Source organism: Heliconius melpomene, chromosome 17 (assembly GCF_056956725.1).
Source record: "Heliconius melpomene rosina isolate 202511_hmr_F chromosome 17, ASM5695672v1, whole genome shotgun sequence".
NCBI classification, from domain to species: Eukaryota; Metazoa; Arthropoda; class Insecta; order Lepidoptera; family Nymphalidae; genus Heliconius; species Heliconius melpomene.
In genome coordinates this window covers 303,674-328,688 of record NC_140405.1, presented here as the reverse complement: position 1 = coordinate 328,688, position 25,015 = coordinate 303,674, and the positions used below count along the sequence as shown (strand labels likewise).

At 38.7% G+C, this 25,015-nt stretch overlaps 2 protein-coding genes across 4 annotated transcripts in view; one reads left to right on the top strand and one right to left on the bottom strand.

Moving 5' to 3' along the window:
• Positions 1-25,015, top strand: part of LOC146529764 (phosphatidylcholine:ceramide cholinephosphotransferase 2-like) — a 70,232-nt gene that overhangs the window by 12,698 nt on the left and 32,519 nt on the right. The window lies entirely within an intron of this gene.
• On the bottom strand, positions 8,754-24,627 carry fat-spondin (extracellular matrix protein f-spondin). Of its 3 annotated transcripts, none has more exons than XM_085200539.1 (15): positions 23,996-24,627; positions 23,454-23,626; positions 23,022-23,274; positions 22,590-22,713; positions 22,358-22,512; positions 21,465-21,643; positions 21,206-21,336; positions 19,131-19,353; positions 18,742-18,913; positions 17,934-18,133; positions 16,064-16,324; positions 15,151-15,321; positions 11,512-11,610; positions 10,762-10,877; positions 8,754-9,196 (listed from the first exon to the last, which is right to left on the bottom strand). In XM_085200539.1, the coding sequence occupies exons 2-15, from the start codon at positions 23,605-23,607 to the stop codon at positions 9,122-9,124; spliced, it is 2,313 nt and encodes a 770-aa protein (XP_085056665.1). In that variant the 5' UTR covers positions 23,608-23,626; positions 23,996-24,627; the 3' UTR covers positions 8,754-9,121. The 3 variants fall into 3 exon arrangements, with proteins under 3 accessions (XP_085056665.1, XP_085056668.1, XP_085056667.1); XM_085200542.1 differs by having other exon boundaries at positions 23,876-24,000; XM_085200541.1 differs by lacking the exon at positions 23,996-24,627 and adding an exon at positions 23,759-23,917.

Below are 25,015 nucleotides of genomic sequence, written 5' to 3'. Positions count from 1 at the left end.
GAACCGATTCGCGTAAAACGTTCACCAATTTCTTTGGTTTAACCCAGCTTCAGCACATCTAAAGTTTATTTCATCAAAATTGGTTCATTAAAAAAAGTTATACTCATTTGAATGAACTAAAGGTATGAGTTTGCCTGCAAATATACAGCAATATATCTATACTAATACTTATACTAAATCTGTATTTGTTTGTAATTAATCTGTATTTTAAACCGACTTTCAAAATAAGGAGGAGGTTCTCAATTACCTTCGATTCGATATTTGATTAATTATTTTGAATTCGATTTCGATATTGGATATTTCTATATGATTTGGGTATTTTTTGTAGTCATTACAGTTATTTTAGAAAAAATATTATAAATCCTTACCCAAATTAATAATTTAACATTTAAGGCTGTTTCTAAACGAGTAAATTAAATTATTCATTGACATCAACACATTTGACTGTCAGTCAATTCTGTTTATTTAATGAATAATTTTCAGGGAGGGGCCGCTAGTCTGCTATAATACACAAGTAGTTGAAGATATACACTATAGTATAGGGAACGTAGCGTTAGAACACTCCGTTCCTCACTTCCTGCCAAGTTATCTAGACAAATTTATAGTAGAAGTTTTTTTGACATTTTACAAAAGGGTTATTCCATACTTGAAAAGAAATATATTTTTTTTAGAAAACACATAAAAACTTGACCGTAGCAAGATTTGAACCCGCGAGATGCGAACATCATAAATACGTTGTAATAAATGTATGTAAGAATTTCGACCCTGCTCACTGAGAATGTATAGCTCAGTGGTCAGTGCTTGGACTTAGAAATCGGAAGCGATTAACTTTTAAAAACAAAACACATATCGTCTATATGTTTCTAAGTTATTCGAAAAGAGATTCTACGTAATTGCAATAAGTGATATGTATCACTCAATAACAATACTTCACACGAGTTTCCTTCCACTAAGGGCCACCGCCTACACTAAACTGCACTAGCTGCGCCTACTCGACGAACGATGAACAATTCTAAAACAATGTTGCTTTGAGAACGTGAACCAAATTCCTTTATGATGAAAATCTTGTAAATGTAAATAGTACATTTGCGACTGTCTTCTAATGATTCCCGCACCCGCGATGCAACTCACTCAGCGTACCGGCACCATTTTTTTTTTTTTTTTTTATGGAAAAAGGACAAGGCAAACGAGCGTTCGGGTCACCTGATGATGATCACCGCCGCCCACGACCCCGTGCAGCACCAGAGGAGCTACAGGTGCGTTGCCGGCCTTTGAGGTGGAGATAGACGCGCTTTTTGAAGGTGCCCATATCGTACCGACCTGGAAACACTGCCGCGGGTAGGCTATTCCACAGTTCGGTGGGGCGTGGAAGGAAATTCCTACGAAAACGCACAGTAGTGGAGTGCCACGCATCCAGATGGTGTGGATGATATTTAAGTTTGTGACGTGCTGTGCGGTTAGAAAATTCGGCAGCAGGTAACAGGTCAAACAGTTCTTTAGAACACTCACCATGATAAATGCGATAGAGAACGCACAGCGAGGAGACGTCTCTACGCAGAGCCAAAGTGTCAAGCCTTTCACAGCTTACTGGGTCCTTAATGATTCGGACAGCTCTATGTTGTATGCAAACAAATGGGTCAAGCTGATACTGGGGTGCACCAGCCCAGAGATGAGAACAGTACTCCATGTGTGGCCGAACCTGGGCCCTATATAGAGCCAATCGGTGTTTTGGCGTGAAGTACCGTCTCGCTCTATTGGTGACCCCCAGTTTCTTCGAGGCCAACTTGGCCTTGCTTTCCAGATGATCGCGATACTGGCAGTCACTCGAAACATTAAGGCCCAATATGCTGATACTTGGCGCGGCTGAATGGGGAGTGTTCTGAAAGACTGGCGATACGATAAATGGGGTTTTTTTTGTGGTTAACGCGCAAACCTGTGTCTTCAGGGGGTTAAATTGGACCAGGTTCTTTTCACCCCATAAAGAGACTTTCTTGAGGGATGCCTCAACAGAAGACACAAGTTTATTTCGGCACTGTTCAGCGTTTTCCCGAGAAAGACTTGCGCGGCCGGAGTAAACAGCGTCCACCGTGCTGTCATCTGCATAGCAATGAATGCTAGAATCCTCCAGCATGTCATTGATATGCAGAAGAAACAGCGTGGGGGACAGCACGCAGCCTTGGGGAACGCCAGCGTTCACGGGCATATGTTTGGAGCAAAAACCGTCGACAGCGACCTTGATGCTGCTCCCAGTGAGAAAGCTGGCGATCCACCTGCATAAGTTCTCGGGAAGCCCATAGGATGGAAGTTTAGCAAGGAGCGCCCCATGCCACACTCGATCAAAGGCCTTCGCCATGTCCAAACTAACTGCCAGGCCCTCTCCTTTGCTTTCAATAGCCGCAGCCCAACGGTGGGTAAGGTAAACCAGAAGATCACCGGCGACCATGGCGGAAGCCATATTGACGGTCATTAATCAATCGGTGATCCTCTAGATAAACCAAGAGCTGGCTATTGATGATGCTCTCTATGACTTTTGAGAGTAGGGAGGTGATGGCAATAGGCCTGTAGTTAGATGGATCGGAGCCATCGCCCTTCTTCGGGATCGGGTGGATAAGAGCGCTCTTCCATGAATCTGGGACTACGCCGACTGAGTAAGTGTGCCGAAACAAACGCGTTAGCACCGGTGTCAGCTCAGGAGCACAAGAGCGAAGTACTAAGGGGGAGATGCCATCTGGCCCGCTCGATTTATGGATGTCCAAAGAGGACAGAGCTCGCCTTACAGCTTTTTGGCTAAACTTAACCTCAGGCATTGAGCTCTGGCACCGCGGTATGGTCGGTGGCGTTGATCCTTGTTGGCGTTGGTCATCCAAAGTCGAGTTCGAGGCAAAGAGATAATATGGACCAAGATGTCATTCCCCTTGCGTAAAGGCGGAAGCGAAGGCTGGCTGAAGTTGCCGAGTGCCGCCTTTGAGAGTGCCCAAAACTGGTGAGCTCCGGACGGGTAGCTCTCAAGCTTCTCGCCGATTTTGGCGATATGCTCGGACCTTGCTTTGGCAATTTGCCGCTTAAAGGACCTAGAGGCCCGGTTATACTCTCTTTTTGAGGCTTTCACCTTCGGATCCTTAGTAACCAGTGCCTCGGCCCAGATTGATGCTTTTCTGATTAGGAGATACGATACTATCGATAGTATCGATAGTACTGCACTTCGCCGATAGTATTGTATTCTTCTAAACTATCGATAGTTTCGATATTATCGATTGTCCTATCGATCGCATAGCCTTTTTTAGATTAAAACTATCGATTGCGAAACAATCGATAGTTTGGCAACGCTACCAAAAACAAGAAAAATGATGAAGACCACTGACCTTGACCTTGAGTGTACATTTGTATACGATTACATGTCTAGCGATTATAACACCTATTGCTCTTTTAAGTAGGTACAATTTTGTATGGTTAGTAATTAACAAAGAGATGCTTCTGTTTAGGTTGGATGTCAACAATGTATTTAGTTGCGGTTTATCCTTTCTAAACGATACTCGTTAACTCGAATCCAATTTAGGGAATTTACAAGGATCCATAAACCTACTCAGTGGAGTACCCGTCCCAGTGGGACGAACAAAATAATATTAGGGACGTGGACAACATTTAATAAATCACTAGTAGATTGAAAACTTACATCGCTCTAGTTTTGGTAATTTTATTGCAGAGTCCTGTAACCTGTCCCTACTGTACAATCCATTTACATTATAATGTTTTTCATATGTAACATTAGTAGAATTGGTACTCGGTACTTACATAGTAATCGCAAAAATCTTTTTTACTCTCATAATTATTTCAATTTTATTATTCAATCGTTTTTTTTCTCCATAGCTATAAACTGACTAGGTACAAAGTGTGCAGCTGTAAGACACAGGCGTGACAGGTTGTGGGTTAGATGCCCAATCGCCATTGTCCTCGCTCTGGTAACGTGGCAAGGCGTGGCGTTGAGTTCCGCCAATCAACATTGAATCGGCAGAATTCAGAATTCGGCAGAAAATGGGAAACAGAAGTCTCTTAATGGAAACGGAGCACCTTACAGGCCTGCTATGTGCAGGATGCAGTTAATATTACACAAATGAGAAGATCGTACTTACTGATGGTCTGTCACTACCTCAGAGTTTGAATTGAGCTGCTCTTTAGACTATGTACTTGTCGGCTGGTGGACGCTGACTCAATTTATAATCAAACCTATGACTATTTCGACTTAAAAATAATATTCAGAATAAACAAATTAAATTTATAGTACCTTTAAAAAAGCAAAGCTTAATCCCCAAAGTATTTATACATTTAGTATTATTATATTCAAAATGTAACAAAAATTAAGCAGCAAAAAATTAAATGAAAACAACAATCCAATTTTTCCCTCATCGAGTGCCTACAATAATTGTAAAAAAATAAAATAACCTGCAGTCGTCCGAAGGTCAGCAGGTCAGCAGGTCAGCAGGTGCTGTAATCAATGTGTCAAGTTCTTATGAAGCGCGTCGCATGCTTCATGAACGTATTTCATAGAAAAATACCTGCGGCCAATACCAATGTATGCGGTGAATTTCGCGTGTACAAAAGCAATAATTCGTATCGTACTGCCGGAGCCAGGTCGACATGGGCGCGGTGCCACGGCGTGGCTTACGGGCAAATATCAGCTTCACCCTGTATCCCGCACACAGCAGGGTAGGTAGAGGGAACCTAGTGTCAAGACACTCCATTCTCTACTTTCCGCCGAATTCTGGAGGCATTGCGTATTGAGTGCCGGAACTCAACGCCGCGCTTTACTTCTTCTACAGAGCGAAGAAACGGAAATATACATCGACATAAATATTTTATTTCCTCTAGTGGGAATCGAATCCACAATCAGTCGCGTTAACAGTCACACCTGGTGCTCCTGCGCCACCACTGGCCTCAATATTCTATATACAAGCTAGCTGGAAGAGGCAGCGCTCCTTTTCCTGAAACAGCATATAGGGTAAAATATTTCAAACCCATAACTAAAGAACTGTGCGTGCTTATGTTATACTTTACAAATGGCGTGTTGTTTTAAAACAATAATTTTATTATTTATTTTGTTTAAAAAAATAACTTTTACATTTTTCTCGAATAATGTTATTATTAAATCTAATTTTATTTGGAGATTTTTGCAGGGTGATAAACTGTTTTAGTGGAACTTTACTTACTAATGATGCTTCTCCTATCAAGTAATCCGAAATATATAGAGAGGACTACACATTATCGCAAATGCTCATGATGTCTTAATTTTTCTCTTAGCCCAATTGCAGAAGTAACGCCAGTGAATTGCAAGAGTAAGACTCCCAGAGGCAGCCCAATACGCCGAGCGAAGCACAGCCCCCACTACAAAATGTACGCAAGTCGTGCTCCAATTGTGACAGCAGAAGCCCTTGCGACAAGCTCCTCAAGCTCGTCCTCCACAAGTGGACCATCATACTGCTCAATCCAAAAAGGCAAAAGAAATAAGTTTGAATATTGTAATTTGCAATACAAGTGTAGTAAGTGTACTAATCACGATAATGGCCCACAACCAAAGCTATATAGTCACCTTCAGTCTAGCTCCAGGCAAAGTAAGAGCTAGGTAATTAACGAGGGGCCTCATCGGGGTCACTGCCCTGTCGCTTGTTGCGCTTGACTAATGGACATTTGCGTGTAAAACGAACCTTGTTTAGTTTAAATGAACACATAATAAGACATACATTGCGTAATGACCTACACTGCGGTGGATGAATGGATGTTGAAACCGGTGCAACCTCTCTAGCAGTTAGCAGTTAACAAATAAGTATAAAATAAATAAAACTTAATTGGAATTAGTGTACAGATTAGATATGGTTTGTATGCTATTGTGTGCCATGCCATGTGTGCGTGTCAGCAGTCAATGTGGGACAGGCTGTCTCGGGCAGCTGACAACGTCGACGTGTGTTGCGGCATCAGCTATAACGCTGATCCCCATCACCACACCGGCACACCTCCTCCTTCCCTCCTCCCACAACAAACGAAAATTGTTATGAGTTAAAACTATTGAAGAAACAACTTTGAAGAAAAGCCTTAGAAAAAATATTGATTTTACTAAAGTTAATTACAACGTTGTCGTGGCGCTTCTTAGACGAGGTAAAATCTTAATGGTTTCAAATTAGTCCATAAATTTAAATTAAAAAAATTACACTGAATATGTTAAATATAAAATACTACAGCTTCCGCCACTTAACACGCAAAATTTCTATTTTGACAAAAACTAGACAGAATGGAATTTACCTAATAGGTAACAAATGAAATCACAGATACTCCCGTGCATCTGAGGTGACTCACGCGTCGCGACCGACCTCGTCTCGCACCTGTTTCTATCTACCACACCTCAGATCTAGTTCTTTTAATTAACGAATTAATTAACGCAGTTACATATATATCGCACAACAAAGATAAAAGTCGCCTGTTTATCATGTATCACGACTGGTATTTTGGACTGGAGTGTCAAACACTTCGTCGAAGTAGCAAAATACGGAATGAGTGCATTAATTGATGCAAATGAAACACCAGTTAATTTTAATTATTTTAATCGATTAATTTTCAAGCAAAAATAATAACCGGAGACCAGAAGAGAAGACAGTGCTACAAAATGTTTTTTTTTAACTATTATACGGCCTACTTCTGCCTATCCCTCGGGCCATAAAGCCGGTGACGTCACCGTCTGGTCGTGACGTCACGGGCGAGAGGCAAGGTTAGTGCTTGCCTCTCGCGCGTGACGTCACTCTGTGGCTGTGAGCTGGTTGTGTTGTTGCTATAGGTACTTACCTGTGCCGGATTTGGCAGCTGTTCATTTTTTTTATTGTTATTTTACTGTTTAGTTTCACGTTGCTGCTCCGACTCTTACTTTTTTCTTTTTTTTTGCGTTGCGTTGCGTGTTGAGCCGAGAACTCAACAGAGTCAGCGTTTTGGCAAACTTATATTTCTTCCAGGGCCATACCATTAGGCTTGTACAATCTTAAATTATTATATACAAGCTAATTTTATCTTCGTTTAACGTAGAAATTTAATAGAGTATTTTAAAGGATAAGGATTAATACCATTATGGAAAAATATGACTCACAATAAAAAATATATTGAAATTATTATTTTTAGACAGAAAAATGATCACTACACGTTATTCTTAAAAGATACAAATATGCCGTCGCGGACTTTTTTATAGATCTCATTAAGAGGAACAATACTCCAGTACATTTTTTAATGTAGTACTTGCCATTAAAGCAGCGCATGCGCGAAAGTGTCTCAACGGGTAGGACTTTATACACATTTATCGTATTTATGTTAATTTACATAGGAACGTACAAATAATAAACTATATATAAACCTTGTATGAAAAATACTCGACCTAATGGTGAAAACCGCATCAAAATCCGTTGGGTGTTTTAGAAGAAGAAGAGTTAAAAACAACAGACAGACACGAAAAGCGACTTTGTTTTATAAAATATAGGATTATATTATTCTAGAGGACCTCTTTCTTCTTCAGCTCCAAGTCTGAAAGTGCGTATCAAAATTTTCATCACATCAAGCGTCCTTTTTAAATTGACAACTTGTGCTAGTTCTATGTATAAATTTTCAAATATATCTTTTTCTTGAACTTGAGGTTGATTTACATTTTTGTATAACAAATTATCGTGAATAGTAAAACTATTTATATAAAATCATTACACTCGTACCTTACATGTCTGCTCGGCGCCCAGCGGCCACCAGCTCGGGAGGCCATTATCAATGTCATGTACATTGAGTTATCCTGCAAGAGATTCCATACTTTGTAGCCAGCCAACCAACCGGTAGCGGCCTCGTGTTTTGCACAATCCGTAAGTTCTAGTTTTTGCATCTCGACCTCGTCTCGTGACGAACTCACGAAACCTTTTGTTTACATCGTCGTTGTAAAATGTCGATTCTTTCTTAATTATAATAATAAGATTATATTATTGTTAGCCCCATAGACAATATAAAACTGTTTGACTGTAACGCAATAGCGGAACTCATCGCCGCGCTTTGTCTCGAAACCAGAGCGAACAAATGGAAGTGGGTATCGAACCCACAACCGGTCAGGGGTAAGTAAACATTATAAAAATACAATAATAAGAAAAAAACCTGAAATGAAAATATATTTGTTTCTCTAATACAGGCAACTGGGAGTTGTTTACGATTGTGTTCAAAAAATTACGAATGCGTTACTTATGATTTTTTAACATAAATAATTAACCAATATTAACCACTGGACGGAGAGTGCGTAACGGAGTGTCCTAACTCTTAGACGCTGTTAGTGTAAAAAGCTTGAAGATTTATTTGTATACAATTCATTAAAAAATCAGCAGAATGCAGCATGACTCTTAAAATATTGTAGGTCCAAGGCTTCAAACAATAGTGCAGTTTCTCGTGTGCCGCTCGCGGCAGTACTCGGTTGTGCGGAACTCGCGGTGCGACTCTCAAACCTTGGCCTTCTTAGATATATCGATATTTAATTCAGAACAGCTTATCTGATATATTATGAAACAATGATGTTTATACTTTATAATTAGTACTTGGTTTTATTGATTTTAAAACACCTCAACCAAGTAAAGATTCATAGTTTATAGTTAACATATTGTACCTTTTTAAATACAATTCTTACTCCACTTATACAGAACAATGAAAAATTATTATTAAATATAAAATATATATATATTTTTAAGAATTAATAAAAAACATTCTTTTGCAGTAACATTTATTTAAAAATAAAAATAATATATAAATGAGTATTAAGTAGACACTGCTTTACGTTACGGTAACTGTAGACTGAAATATTAACTGTGATAATTCTTGTAACTTACGTACCTTAGAACATTCCTGGAAACATTCATAACTTAAATAATAAAGATATTGATATGTGAGAAACATATAGATATGACCACGCAGGTGGTTCTTGTCTCCTCTGGGTAACGCTGGGCGCCTGCTATAGATAACGATCAGGTCATTAATGTAACTATAATTGAGTTTAGAAAATAATTGATGCTCGCTTCGCAACATGTAGTGTATCCGTCAGTGGCCCAGGACCTCACGTGCTCGCTTAGCACGCCTAGCAGGCGCGCGAGCAGCGGCGGCGGCGCACGAGGCGCGCGGGGCACGGTGCCGCGCCCTCGCCGGCCGCCTTCTGCAAGTGTAATTATATAACATTCGTCTATATATTTAGCATGATATTTATATATAGGCCGAGGTTTAAGTATATATATGTAAAGTATAGGCTCGAGGAGCACAGGCACTGTTGTAACGACCTTGCACTTTGAGGCGTTGCGTGTTGAGTGGCAGAAGTCAACGCCGCGCATTGGCTCGACACTAGAGCGAACACTTGACTTCCTCGCGAGTGAGGATCGAATGCGCCACGACGGCCTCAATATTATAAAATACTACAAAATATAGTCAACTACCTCCACTTGATATAAGTTTGTTGAACCCACACGTTCGATCTCGGTGACGTCACTGACCGACCCGAGACTGACATACATATTAGAAAGAACAGACCAGAACAGACCCGGGACTGTGGTAGCCCTGGCGTCACTGATGCAGGACTGACAAAACTGTTTGTAGTGGCCTAATTGAATACAACGGTTATGTATAGGTACGCAGACATTTGTGACAAAAATATCCTATTAATTTAATAATTCAATATTAAAATGTATATAATTTTGTAAAGTGGTGATTTTATTTTACATTATATTATACAACACTTTTCACAGTTCAGTTTGAACAGGTGGCTGGAGTGGCGGCGCGAGTACAAAATGTCGCGCCAATGTGTTGGAATCGCGGAATGAAGACGGGTCTTAGTACAGCAAAGTTTTCCTACATACATAAAGAGCTTCACGCTTTATCCCTAGCGGGTCGTCAGAGGGAACGGAGAAGGAACGCCAAACAAAACAGTCATCAACCTTTTCACACATGCCCTCGGGGGATCCTCATGCTTTTTACGTGACCTTCCTTCCGTAGGTATCTTGGATACTGTGTTTTCGAAGGTCAACTTATCCCCCCTACCTTTCCCGCTACCTGTCTTACCGCTCACTTTTCCAACATAGATCTTTTTTGGCATTCTTTCATCACTCATTCGTTCGACGTGCCCAAACCAGCTAAGCACGTTCTTCTTCATTCTCACCATGACACCCTCGCTAGTACCTACCATTTTGTGTATCTCTTCCTTATATTCAAATAAAATAGGGGATTGACAATTCCTAATTATCAAAAAAATATACTAAACATTAAACTATTCTCCTGCTGAAAGCAATTTTTACAATCGGTAGTAGAAAAGATTTATTATATTTTTTTTACATAAACAGTTTTTCTAACACAAACTCTCCAAGCCAGAACAAAGATCGACTGCGATCATTACTAGGTATTACTAATCCCTAGTAATACCTTCAATAATCGAAGTCTATCGACGACCACGACACGTCACGTCGGGCGTGCAGCGGAGCGCTCCTCGCTGTCTTCATAGCTAGATAATACACTGTCGCGGCGCAGTGGGACAGTGTCTGAGTGTAAACGCGACGTTTGCGCGTTCGGTTCCCGCTAGGCAGTCGGTAGAATGTTCTATTTTTTTGGCTTGCTCAGGTAAGAAGCGAATCGTTGAGCTCTTTAAGAAAATTAGACGGTTCCTCTGCCTACTCACAAAAATCAGAAATCCAGCGTGGGCTCAAGAAAAGCTATGAAAAAATACAAAGTGTGTACCAGCACGGTGCGGCTGCGCTCCTGGTAGCCCACGCCGCACGTGGCGCTGCACGGCGACCACGCGCTCCAGCCCGACAGCACGCACGCGCCCGGCGCCGCCTGCGCCTGCGCCACGCCTGCACACAGGGACAGTTTTTTATAATAGAAAATCCGGAAATTATTCTTTAAAAAAATGCTCGCTGAGTGTCTTACACCGGTTCTTCTCAGGTTTGAAGCAGTAACTTTAGTGTACCGGTGCGGTCCTACATTGCACGGCACCGCGCGGCTTCACCCGCTTGAACTACATCAATATTTCTTTAATATCATTTAAGTGTATATAGGGAAAGTCGGTCTATATATCTTTCAGTAAAAGTTCCATAAAAACAGTGCAGCCGTTAGTAACAAAATTTTCTTCTGAATGCCCTATTAAAATCGGTAGAACCCAAACATAATAATCGTATTTACTATCTACTTAGTTCCTTGTTAAGCGCTACAGTTCTCTGTTGGTTTAAGTAAAAGACAAATACAATCAGCTGCTGAACCGTTGAATTTACAAATTAAAAGTAAGCCACCACCACTTGTTTTTCTTGAATAAATTGTTCGTAAAGTTATCTCATTTAAACACTCGACATCGATGCAGTCTCGATGATGCTCTCTAGCGAGCCTCCGACGCGTAAAGTTACTGAGACAACTTAGATAATTACGTTTAACTCCACTGTATAGTGTAGTATGTGCCATTAAATATATTTCTAATATTTTGTACACATTTACCAGTCAAAGCAGGCACGATGGAGTTAATGCTGAGACCGGAGTCGGATGAGGCTACCGGTGCGGCTTGGGCACCTGGTGATGCCCCAGGAGCAGCTCCACCTGAATTACAGAAAAAAATATTATTATTCAACAGTATTAACATTTATTTATAACTGCTTAAATAATTATGATCGGTCCTAATGGACCGGCTCTAGCATGACTTGCGTTATGGCATGTGTCTGGAATAAGCCTCATAAAATATAAGCATTCCTCTACTTATATATCTTTTATAGTTTGTTTCATTTAAACTAATTACGTAGGTGTATTACGTTACTTTAGTATAAATAACAGCAACACCTACGAGTATGTGTAACGGGGGCTGGCGCGATTCTTAAGTGAGGTCATGTAATGACTCACGGACCCAATTATAAAAAATTATCTAAATAAGATTCGCGGAGTCCACGTTCGCAAACAGACGGACGTTATCGGCGATGTACGAATTCTAGCTCCGCGTCCTTTAAAAAGATGATTGAGGTTAATTTAATTTATACAATGGTTATCATTTGTTTAGGCTTTTCAGAAAAAGCGCTGGAAATTTAACTACTCTAATTTAACTACTTCAAAGAGGTATTTGACTCGTAGCAAGTCAGATATATGTACGATATGTACATAAATACGTACTTTGAAAATAAGGCTAGCCTCACCCGCGCGGCTTTGTCCGCTTGAACTATATAACTATTTATTTAACTGTATTTAAGAAAAAATGATTTATTATTTTAGTCTCTTTGTCTATACTGTTGTTTTTTTTTTCAGCCTTACGCTATATCACATATAGCAGGGTTAGCAGAGGGAAACTAGTGTTAAGACACTATTCTCCGCTATCCGTCGAATGTTTCGCGGTATTGCGTGTAGAGCGACGGTACTCAACGCCGCGCTTTTTGCTTTAGTATCTAGTACCAGAGCAAAAAGAGTGGCGAAGCAATAAACATATTAATAAATAATAATTCATTCCCCCGAGTGAGAATCGAACCCAGAACCGGCGAGTTGTAGTCACAGGCCTGTGCCACTACGCCACGACGTGCGCTCTGCAATTTTTCTTTCTATTTCTCTCGATTTTTTTCTTCATCATACAAATAATAAAGTTACAAACAATACTTCAGCCATTACAACAAGACAGTTGAATAAAATAACTGCATTATTTACACTATTTATAATTGATGTAGCCTTTTTATTTATGAACCGATTTTAAATGAAGCGTGAACAAACGCACAGACAACGCCCCTGCGGTACCCCTACCCCTTATACGGGGTTAAGTGACCCATACGCTTGTTTATCTTGTCTTTTTCCATAAAAAAGACAGACCAAAAATTTCAAATCATTTTTTCGGGTACTATTATATTATTAAATGCCCCCAGTAGTAGTTTTCTGATTAGTCACGATTTAATTATAAGTATAGGATTCTAGAGTCATTCATTTGCTTCTGACTTAGTGTGTCAACTCACTACATCCTCCATGAATTAGAACGACAGTTAAGGTTAGGTAAGTTCCAAAGAGCAAGGAAAGGGAATTTTTGAATTATATTTGCAATAACTACGGGCGGAGTTGAGTCTCGTCACTTGACGCTCGTAGAAACAGAAAGCGGAGACAGATAAAAAAGAAACATTTTACATAGAGTTGGTTTTTCCTGATGTCTATTGTCTACACGTATTCAGGTTCATAAAGTATAACAGTTACACAAATCACTTGTGTGCAAAAACTAACATGAAAAGTAGTAATTTATTTTTAATATCTGGTTTTTAAATCTGTGTCACGATTCCATGACTTGTAATAATGAACCTTTGTCAATAACCGGTCAAGGACGACCGCTCAGGGTCCGTTCTATTGCGCTTCTCGAGACTGACTGAATAAACTTGTACAACTCAAAACAACTCCAAATAATTAAAGTGCATTGTTTTCGTTTTTAATTTTCATTACGCCTGTGAGTGAGGAATACAATGCACCTTATAATTTTGTAACAATTTACTCAAAATTTCTTTCCGATTTAAATAACAAAAAATGCGCAATAGCAGTGGACGGCGTTGAATTCCGCCAATCTTAAGGAGGTTTAAAATTAAACTTAGGGAGTATTTTCTGTCAACTCTTAATTGAACATTTGACAGAAAATACTTCTTGGTTTGATTTTGATCTAATATTAATGTAATTTTAATTTAAATCATATGTATAGAGACTCGGGATCCTGCAGTCAAACTCACAAAGAGTTTTGCAGGACATAGTTTAACTTTTTTATATATTGTAAAATAGTATTAATAAAAATAAATAAATAAAAAAAAAAGGTTATCAAATGAGAATAAAAAAAAATAAAAAAAAATCGACAATGTCTCGGTAATTAGACGGAAAGTGCCGAACAAACACTTTGTTGACATTGGACAATAGTGAGAAGAGAACCATGGCATGGTTAGTCAATAGGTCACAAAATTATCCGTAAGCAATGAATTATAAATTAAATACAAATATTCGCACTCAATTTATAAATGTATCCAGATCATAGACTGACAATACTGACATTATTATGAACAGACTTTTTGAAAATGCTTACAACCACCCCCTAAATCGTCATCAATTATACAAACCCAGGCTCTATTATACTAATTTTACTGGTATTTACAATCGATACAACATCAACATACTTATTTCTAGGGTTCCGTATCTTTTAAAGAAAAAAGGGACCCTTATAAAGATACCTTCGTTGTCCATCCGTCTGTCCATCTGTCTGTCTGTATGTCCCAAGTCTTTTATCTCAGGAACGCTATATCGAGTTAAAATTCAAAACATATATTCAGCATTCGCATTTCTACATTTACTTGAATAAAAGGTATGCCTTTACGAGTATAGCAAAAAACGCGTGTATCGACACTATACAGGGAATCAAAATTGAAAAGAAAAGAAAAAGGAAAAAAAGAAAAAGGATACTTTCGGCTGACCTATAATTATGAAATTTGGCAGTTAGAATCTACAGGTAGTATTAGTTCAGTTCAGTTCAGTAATTATACATTTGAGGTTAAACTCAAAATATAATAGCCTTAAAAGGGGGGCAAAATTTGGTATTGAAGCCGCTAATTCAAGTGAGGTGTCGGATAAAAGGGCTCTGGCTAAGGTAAGTTTTAATTTCAGAAAAAGCTCGAGACCTCCAATTTTTGAACGGTACCATCAGTGGGCGAGCTCGACTCGCGTTTGTCCGGTTTTTTAATTTTTTTTATTGCAGACAGCAATTAATTCAGCACATTTGATGTTAATGGTGCTAAAGTAACATTATCTTATTTATACGTGTATTTTCCTAGTGCTGACTCTTAAAGTTTCTTTACATTTTTAAAATTTACAATTATTAATTAAAATGAACATATTAAATAAAAATGGTAGGTATTGTATCATATGGAAAAACTATCGAAATTAGTTCGAGGTCCCACTGTTCATGTTACCCGAAGAATCAAAGCTACCCAGCTTGACCTTGATTTGGTCTTTACATATTTACATTTAATATAGGCAGAAATTTACTTTGTTTTCAAAGTATTCCGTTCTCTTCTTTCCTCCCGAATTGTGTTAAGTGGCGAGATATAACGCGCGAATTGGCAACAATCTCGTTTACAATGAGACATGATTCACCGAGCACGATGGAGCAGGTGGCGAGGCAGTCGTCCTGCGACAGGAAGTTGTTGCGGGAGCCGCGACAGCCGCCGTACGTGAAGGGCACGCACATGCCCTTGGCGGCCGCGAAGGCCCAACGTCGGTACACGCCGCGGCACGGGCCCTGCTGCGGCTCCTCCATGCAGATACCTGCAGGCAGTGATAGTAGTAAACTTGAATATAAATTATATATTTAAAGTATTTCGAGCATTTTGATCGCAAGCTCTGTGAGTTACATTTAAACTTTGTAAGTATAGCGTATTCAATATTACACTAGAAGCGTAGTCAACTAAATAAATAAATAAAATAAATAAATTAGCTTCACGCTGTATCCCTCACACAGCAGAGCCAGAGGGAACATAGTGTTAACACACTCCATTCCCCACTTTACGCTGAGTTCTGGAGGCATTGCGTGTTGAGTTGCGGAACTCAACGCGGCGCTTTTGCCTCGATACCAGAGCGAAGAAACCTAAATAATATAAATGTTCCGTTATATAATGTTAAATATATAGATTATTTTTTTCCTAAATAACAATATAATAATATAGATAATATATCTATACGTAGTCATCTTTATTCCTCTTATTACTCTAGGTATCATTGGTCCATGTGTTTATTAAATAATGGATGTGACTGATGTAATAAAATAATCATTCCACAGTTTTGTCTTAAATTATAAAAAACGGAAAATCATCTATCAAATAAAAACAGTTTAGGGCGTTTGGTGTTTGTATACTATTTATTTTAAATCAAAAAATACTTAAAAACACGTTTAATAAAAAACGTTTAATAAAAAACGCAAATTAAAAAGAAAACCAGCGAAAATCATTTAAGCAAACAAAAAACTATAAGAACTTGAGTATTAATTGTCTATTAGCACGCATGTACTCACGTTTAGCCGTAATCATATCCAAAGCGCAATCCTCCCTCTCAGTGCAGGGTTGCTGCTGCATGAGCTCCACCCTGGCGGCGCAGTCGGGCGCGCGGTCGGCCGGCACCAGCAGCAGGCGCGTGCGGAACTTAACACCGCGGCCGCACGTAGCGGAGCACGGCGACCACGCCGACCACGGTGTAGTAGGGCACTGCGGGTCGCCCACCTCCGACTCCAACTCGGCCTCCGTGCACGGCGGCCCCATACACTTGCGCGTGTCCTCTGTGTGGACAGTATTTATGGTTGCAAAATTATAGATTCATCCAACAAAATGTCGAGAGTTGTTAGAGGATATTTAAAACTAGTAAGGATTGTAATTTGAATGAAATGTTAGCAGGTGCGTTATTTAAAAAAAACCGATGATTCCATGAGAAGCATAATTATATTTGTATAATTATAGTCTATTCATTTGGGCTTGAAACAAAATGCAAACCAAATAAATAAAACTTCTCAAACATTTATTTCGCCTTCAAAAAGATCTTGATGAACTTCTCAATTGGTGTCGGAACAATAAAATGGATCTCAATCCAAATAAGTGTTTTTTGTAAGATATTATCGGAAAAGAAATATCATCTCATTTCAATATAGTATAGTCTTATTATTTTTTTTTTAACTAATGTAATATCTATATACATATTTTTTATTCATAAATTTTGGTAGTATGGTTGTAGAATCATTTTAAGTTGTTTTTAAATTAGGTGTAGAATATAAGGTTTTTAGAATACCTGCTTTTAGTTATAATCATGTTGAGCTAGCCTGCAAGTGTGATGTACAATGTAAATCATTTTTAAACCTTTGTACTTTGTTTTTTAAATGTTTGTATCTTTTGTATGTTACGTTGGCTTGCCTAATAAATAAATAGTATTGCACAAAATAACATTAAAGAATAGGTGTATTATTTGATAAAAAATCAACATTTGTACCTCACATTGAACAAATAGTAAATCGGGGCCCAAAACTACTAGGGTTCGTATAACAGAGTCCGGATACTGTATACATCTCTTGTTCGCAGCATCTTAGTATGTTGTTCAGTAGTATGGAGACTTCACTTTGCAAGCCATTCTCTAGTAATAATATAATATACAAAAAAGATTCTTACGGTACCTATTATTCTCGAACGGAATTTCAAAAAAGAAACTACCTTCTTATTGTCAGCAATTAATATTTCCGAATGATTTCTTTAGAAGAACGTAGAAGGCGGTTAGATATATTTTTTGTCTCTAAAATATTTACCAACTGAATTGACTGCCCTCAGTTTCTCAATAAGTTTAATATACGTATACCAGCGAGGTTTCCCCGTAATATAAAGACTCTCCTTTATCCCCTACCCCAGAAAACAGTGTTTGCATCATACTCTCCTGTTCCTAGACTTTTCAAGTTGGTTAATGAATACAGTAACCTATTTGACATTAATGCTGATTCAACTAGCAAGATTCGATTAATATTGAACACCAAAAGTCAAACATGCTAAAAATATATTAAATTTATCATATTTTCTTTTCTACTTGTTATCTGCCTACGCTTAGGAGTTTATTTTCGGTCTAATATAGCAAGATGTATCGACCTGTAAGTGTTTGTTACATTTAGTCTTAGTTCCATGTACTATGTATCTTTTTTGTATGTTTTTATGTAAACAAATGTTGGTGGATCAATAAATAAATAATAATAATAAAAAAATCTATAATTTTTTAGTAGTGAAAAGTGTTCCAAGTTATTTGTGATAGTGGATTACTAATTGATAAATCCTACATACACTGTTATATAATATCAGGAACGGAGGGTCTAGACACTGGGTTCATTCTGCCTATTCTGCTATATGGAAGCACCTTACCAATAGCAACAAGCGGGCACTTCTTGAATCCCATCTGATTGAGGAAGTGTCTACGCCGGGTGCTGAACCCCACGCCGCACGTGACGGAACACTCGCTCCAGTCGCCCCACGCGGAGGTCTCGCAGACGCCGCCCGCGTCGAGGCCGGCGCCGGCGAGGCTGTCCTCCTCGTCCGGAGACGCCAGGTTGGCCGAGTCGCCTCTGCAGTCATACAGGATTACAACAGTGCTTCATTATTGTTATTTAATTTCCGTTTAAAGGAATAAAATAAATATTTCTTCTTCTATAGTCTTCTTCCTTCTTTATTTTCGAACGGCAAGAATGAAGCGAGCATGTGGAGTACATTTTCAATTCGTTTCACCCGAAAATAGATAAAGAAAGAGTTTTAAATTAAACTATTTTTATGCTTTGTTTTGTTGCCTATGAAATATTTTATCTATTTGAATGACATGGATACGAGCTATTGTTACACTATAACAAATCTTAATAAGAGCTACTATTTCGATCTATACATGCGTTAGCTAATTAATATATTGAAGATTATTTTACTGAGTTACAACGGGTATAGGCCGTATACATATGTAAATAAATGAATTTCGTCAATAAATAACTCAGCTTTGGAATATTTAAATCTATACTATTTGTAATCAATAATTAGACTGTGTCGCTGTCGCTCGATCGCTCGGTCTTTTTCAATGTCCTCCACCACATAGTAAGCAAAACGCCGGTCGTATATGTTACCCAATAACTCATTTAGATTTAGTTTTTTGTATGATGGATGTTTAAATGATGTATAGAGCTATACTGACTCGCACTCCGCCACGGCGGCCACGCACATCTCCTTAGAGACGAGCTGACGGTCGCACGCGAACATGGCCGCCTTCTGCGGCGCGCCGTACTCGCGCGTGCGCATGCGCAGCCCCTTACCGCACGTCACGGAGCACGCCGACCACGCGGACCACGCGGTGGTGGCGCACTCAGCTGTAGTCACATATTATATATTACCAACTTTACCTTTTTGTGTGAAAGTCATTCGACAAAGCCAACTTAAATAGTTTGTTTGTGTTTAGTATCGTGTAAATAACAACTTCATAATTTGCAAAAACACAACTACCTATGTTAAAATACAGAGAAACTTCAATTTTATTTTAACTTATAGATAAACGTCAAAAAAATAATAACAAATAATACAACTCACGGCGATTAACAGATTCTGTATTTTCCGTTTCCTCCAGCACCATCGACTGCAGGGTCTGCTCGTCGCAGGCGCGAGGTATTAGTTTGTCTCTGGTGAGGTATAGACGTGCCATGGGGTTCATTTCCTTCTTGTCGGGGTTGTAGAAGGGTGCTCGAGGGTCCTCGGGGTACATGGTGGTTATGCGGTACATTTTTTCACGGGGGACCGTTTCTGAGTTTGGAGACTGGAGTAAAGAAGGAGTTTAATAATTATATATGTGTAAATTATATTGCGATAAAAAAATATTTAAAAAAAGAAAAACCACGATTGCATAAATCTAAAAAGAAAATAAACAAGCTCAATAGTTTATTAGGATTAACAGTCGGGACCTCTTCAATTTATGCGGAGTTCCTGGTAAAAAATTTTTCGATTGAAGAATTACTTATAGGTCCCGACTGCTCACCCTAATAAACTATTTAGCTTGTTTATTTTCTTTTAAGTTTTATGCAATCGGGGCTTTGATTTATTTATTTTTTTATTTTTATTTTTCACTTTTTTATTAGGATTCATTATGATAATGATAATCATGATATACCTTTTTAAAATCCTCGTGTTGACCTTTTGAATTTAATACCCATATTGTGGTATTCCAAACCAATATTTTTTTTTTCACTAAGTCCAATGGCGTCACCTATCTAAGAACACTTTGGGTTGCTAAAACGAATCTAACGGTATCTTAATTAAGTAAAACCGTCCGACGGTTCTGGATATAAGGTAAAAAAAGAATATTACATACATATTATATGTATACAAGATACGCAAGAAAAACCTTTGAAATATTTGATTTTAAGTCTTAATATGAAGATAAATCACCAAAATTTTTATTTCAATAAATTATCTTATAAAAGGTACGAGCAAATGTGAGCACATGGATGTTATTTAATTTATAAAAAAATATCATACTCCCTAATCTATACTAATATAATAAAGCGGAAGAGTTTGTTTGTTTGTTTGTTTGTTTGAACGCTAAGATCTCTGGATCTACTGGTTCGATTTATTATGTTTTTGTTTTGTATGAAAGCTGCATTCTTCAGAAGTGCTATAGGCTATATAATATTACATTACACATATATACTAATAAATTAAAATACTTTCTAATTTGACATGCAATTTATTCTGCCATGTTAATAACAACCGTCGTCGCTACGCGACCGCGTTCGTTACCGCGTCATTTTGATATTCATCCTTATGAATATAAATATAATAGTCACTTTTAGCATTTCATCTAGATTGAAGTTATATTTCTATAGAAATTATATACTTATATTTCAAGCAGGCGTAGCCGCGTCCGGGTCCGCTAGTGGTAGTGCTAGTGGTCATATATTAGGGACTAGCGGCCCCTCCGCGGCTTCGCCCGCTTGAACTACATGATTATTCATTTAATAAACAGAATTGACTGACAGTCAGAAATATGTTAATGTCTCTGCCTTAAATGTTAAATTATTGATTTGGGTAAGGATTATAATATTATAATATTCTTTGTAAAATAACTGATATGATTGCATATTACAAAACATACCCAAATCGAATCGAATAATCCAATATAGAAATCGAATCCAAAATAATTAATTGAGAACCTCCTCCTTGTTTTGATAGTCAGTTTAAAATACAGATTTATTATAAGTATAGATATGGATTGCTATATATTTGCAGGCAAACTCATGCCTTGAGTTCATTCAAATAGCTATAACATTTAATTAAGGAAACTATTTTGACGAAATAAACTTTAGATGTTAAGCTAGGTTAAAACAAAGAAATTGGTGAAAGTTTTACGTAAATCGGTTCAGTACTTTCAGAGATTAGCGTGATCATACATACAGACAGATAGACATGAAATTCAAAAAAAATTTTTGCTTCGTATTATTCTTTTTAAGTGCTCCTCTATCCATTTCAGTGAAAAATACAAAATATACGGACACAATTATTTTACTGTTTTAATATATATAGAGATAACCAATTTTAAATACTAAATTCTTACTATACTTTCAATTCTATAAATGCAAGGAACAAACTTGCCGTAGAAGCAAAATGGTTACCATATAAGATATTCCGCTATCAGTTCCAGCGTCATAAGGGAACAGGTCCACCACCTTCTGCCCCACCCACGTGCAGTCCTGGTTGCAGAGGTTCAGTCCGTTGACACCCACCACCCAGTCCGGGGACGGCCCTGTGACATACATTATAGGATTTGAATGTTCTTATGATTTTTGGGCAAGTAAGATCGGAAGACGTTGAAGCAAGTAAGGGCGCCGTAATTTGTTTGTCGCAGCCATCTTTGACGCGTGGAGGTGTTACCGAACATGGAGGCAAGCGACAGGTAGGGGCGCTGGCGGTCGGCCGTGAAGGCCGCGCTGGTGTTGTGGTTGAGGCGCGGGTGCCACAGCCCACCCGCCTTCACAATGGAGCGCAGCGCCGCGCCGCGCTGGCGCAGCTCGCGCTCCAGCAGCCCCACCGAGCCCCACTCTGCCAACGACCTGACACCAATACATCTCTTGTAAATATTTAGATACTTGCATATGTAGACTGAGTGACTGACATACGAGTTGCCCTACATGACAGCTTACCACATGCTGTCGTCGCATTAACAATACATTGCGAAAGGATTCATATATCTACTACTCTAATAACGCTATCGGTAGGTTCATTTTTATTTTTTGCAAATGAATGTTTCGTGACTTATATACGGGAACACAACAAAATTGTATCTTATATAGTGAAAACCAACAAAATTAAAATGTATTTTTGTTCTGAGACGAGGAAGCAACTTATTGTTGTGTATGAAAAGCAACTATTTGCTTGTGCCCTTAGGCAATTTTACTGTTCACCCTATTATCCAAGGATAATTATAAAACACGTTATATGTACCTATATCATTAATTATAATAAAACTTATGAACTTTGCTTTAATAATGACTAATAGGTAAGTAAATCAATAAAAAAAATCAAAAGAAATTGGATAAAAATATTTTTAAGAATTTAGATGATATATGAAAAGTGCACAAAATTAAATATATCAATATATATTTTTTTGTAACACAGATATTTTGATACAATAAATACTAAAGAAACATATTTTTTATTTTTATATATACTTATGTAAAAAAAAAATTATATGAAAATTAGAATATTATTAAATACATCTTAAATTATAGGAATTTCAAAACAGCATTAAACCTCACTATACTGACCTGAAGCCATCAGTGGCGATCTCCCCCTCCCCCCAGAAGGAGAAGTTCTTGCGGTGTGTGGCACCGATTACGTCCGAGAAGTGCGTCAGCCACAGAGCAGCTGTCGGGAAGTCCTTCGGGTGCGTCTGAGGGGACCACAGACCGGAGAACACCACCTACCAACAACGTAACAGAATATTATATAAGTGTAGGGAGTTTTCAAACTTATCTACGTCGTAGGTCAACTACACACCCTGTACTTGGCGTCGTCGCAGGCGCAGCAGTCGGGCGCAGAGAGCGCGACGTCCTCGCACACGCGCCGCGACAGCTGCCCGTCCTCCGCGAACCAGCGCGACGCGTTCTCGTACACCATCGCCCTATTATTAATTCAGTTCTTTAATTATGACAAACACTATTGATCGAAAATATTCCACTTCAAACTATAATTAGGTAGAATTTCTGTTACTGTGCCTTGTTTTTTAAATAATATTACACTAGAAACAGACAAAAGAAATTTGCCCTAAGCTAAAATAATACTAGTGGCAAAGTCTGATAGATTTTTTGTGTACGTCCTTGATGTATTATATTGTGGTATCCATAATTGTAACTCAGTCGCGACCAAGGAATGTGAAAAGTCTAACTACAAATATAACTTAACATCCTAATATAATGAAACCGACATTACTTGAGCAAAACGCATCCAGATCCAGCAGGAGGAGCTTTCCACATGACCTGCACTTCAGTCTTAGGCAGGTCATCAGCTTCTATGACCGAGTTAGTGCATTCCTCGTCGAATTTGGTGAGAGTATCTGCGAACAGCTGGAACTGCCCCTGCTTGCGGGGAGTGCGTGGGTCCGCAGGGTTTAGGGGGTCGGCTTTTATTTGGAACCTTGTGAACTGTTGGACTATATTGTGTGTGCGGGACCCGACGAGTGTTACTGCAAGGATGCAAATGCATGAATGTATTGCACAGAATTATGCCACAACCGACGGAGGCCGACGAGATGTGGCTGTGTACGAGTTACTGTGTACTTCACAGCTCGCCGCTCACAGCGCGCTCGCGATGTTTAGTGTTCTCATTATTATGTATTTGTATGTAGTCACTGGAGTGGCTTACCAACGTATCGCTGTTCGGGCGCATATCTCTCCACCTCTCCGTTAATGATCAGCCTGTAGAAGTTGTCTCCAGGAGACTTGGCCCCGGCGTCGTCCCCCGGGATCAGATCGCAGGCGAGCGCGCTCGACGCTAACAGTGCCAGTAATATCCACATTTTAACTTATCCTCGCATGCTGCAGAAAAAACAATATATTTTTTTTACTTCTGTCCCTTCCTCCTGTATTTACTTAGTTTCATGTAAGACTAGTAGCTACATTCTCATATAAAGGAAATTTCGATCATACAGTATAAAATAACTTAAGTACCTAAAGTAAAAATAAATTAGCACGAAGGTTATCTTGTTCAACTATTGTTGGATTAGTATTATTGAATGTACGGAAATATATATTGGCATGCCAACAACCCATTGGTAAAATAATAACCGAATAATAAAATGTATCAAGGCAGGCAGCACCGCATTATCTCATAGTACTGAAAGGACCGAGTCTCACAAATAATATAATATTAATTTTTAAATATGAATTAATTAACAATGAGCTTACCACAGTGCGAGTGAAGTGAGCGAGGCGTCCCGGCGGGAGTGCGGCGCGGGGAGCGCGGTGGCTGATAAGAGGCTGATAAGAGGTCAGATGTCACGTGGCCCCACAGTCTGTACAAGCACTCGGACTACTTACTTATCTTATTGCGGAATTTGTTTGTAGTAACCAGTATGAGACAAAAGAAATTACGTGAAATATCTAACATGTAATGTAGGCGTATAATAATAGCGTTTTCTATAAAGTACGCACATAGCAGAGTAGGTAAAGTTACTACCCTCCTAGTTTACAGCGGCGGCGGATCTCAATGCCGCGCTCTTTTGACGAGGAAATGAAAATAATCATTTTCCCTGTACAGGAACCAAATAAACCTGTAATAAGCATGTTAATTATTGGCACCCAATGTCGCGTTTTGTTATACTAAAACAGACAAATAAAACGTATTTATATTAATACATTCAAAACACCTATTAGGTGCTATTTAAGGTCACAGCTTTATTTTATACGCGTATATATTACAGGGCCCACCCAAATGCTTGATCGTATGTAAGAGTGACGTCAGGGCACAGGTCAGGCAGCATTAGGTAATGGAGTCGGGTGACATGTGGCATGTGGCATGTGAAGCAACTAGGACAGGCCGTGGCCGCCTGTGGCAGGCTGTGACGCCGCGAGTCACATGACGCTACGTATACGTTGCATTTATAATATTTGATTAAGTCACTTTATTTTCATGTATAACTGTATAAATATATCCAATTCTACTTAAATAGAACGATATATAAGGTATAATATTGTGTATAAACGTGTATAATATTTTTATAAAAGCTTATGTTACGTAAATTGTGATTTCTTGAACCAATATAAGGAGTAATACACAGACATTAAAACCTCATTTATGTAAATCAGATAGTTTGACTAATTAGTAATTAGTGAGCAAATTATAATAATTTATTAGTAAAGAGGCGAGAGTGAGCACTCACCTCGGCGGCGCGGCTCCGGTAATGAGGCGCAGACAGCGCGCCCGGC

What these genes read in the sequence shown, in the direction of transcription:
- fat-spondin (XM_085200539.1), bottom strand. Translation starts at nt 23,607, where the DNA reads ATGTGGATATTACTGGCACTGTTAGCGTCGAGCGCGCTCGCCTGCGAT. An exon ending in GCCCGAACAGCGATACGTTG is followed by an intron (nt 23,275 to 23,453) that starts GTAAGCCACTCC and finishes GCATCCTTGCAG; the next exon opens with TAACACTCGTCGGGTCCCGC. An exon ending in ATCGCCACTGATGGCTTCAG is followed by an intron (nt 21,644 to 22,357) that starts GTCAGTATAGTG and finishes TATTGGTGTCAG; the next exon opens with GTCGTTGGCAGAGTGGGGCT.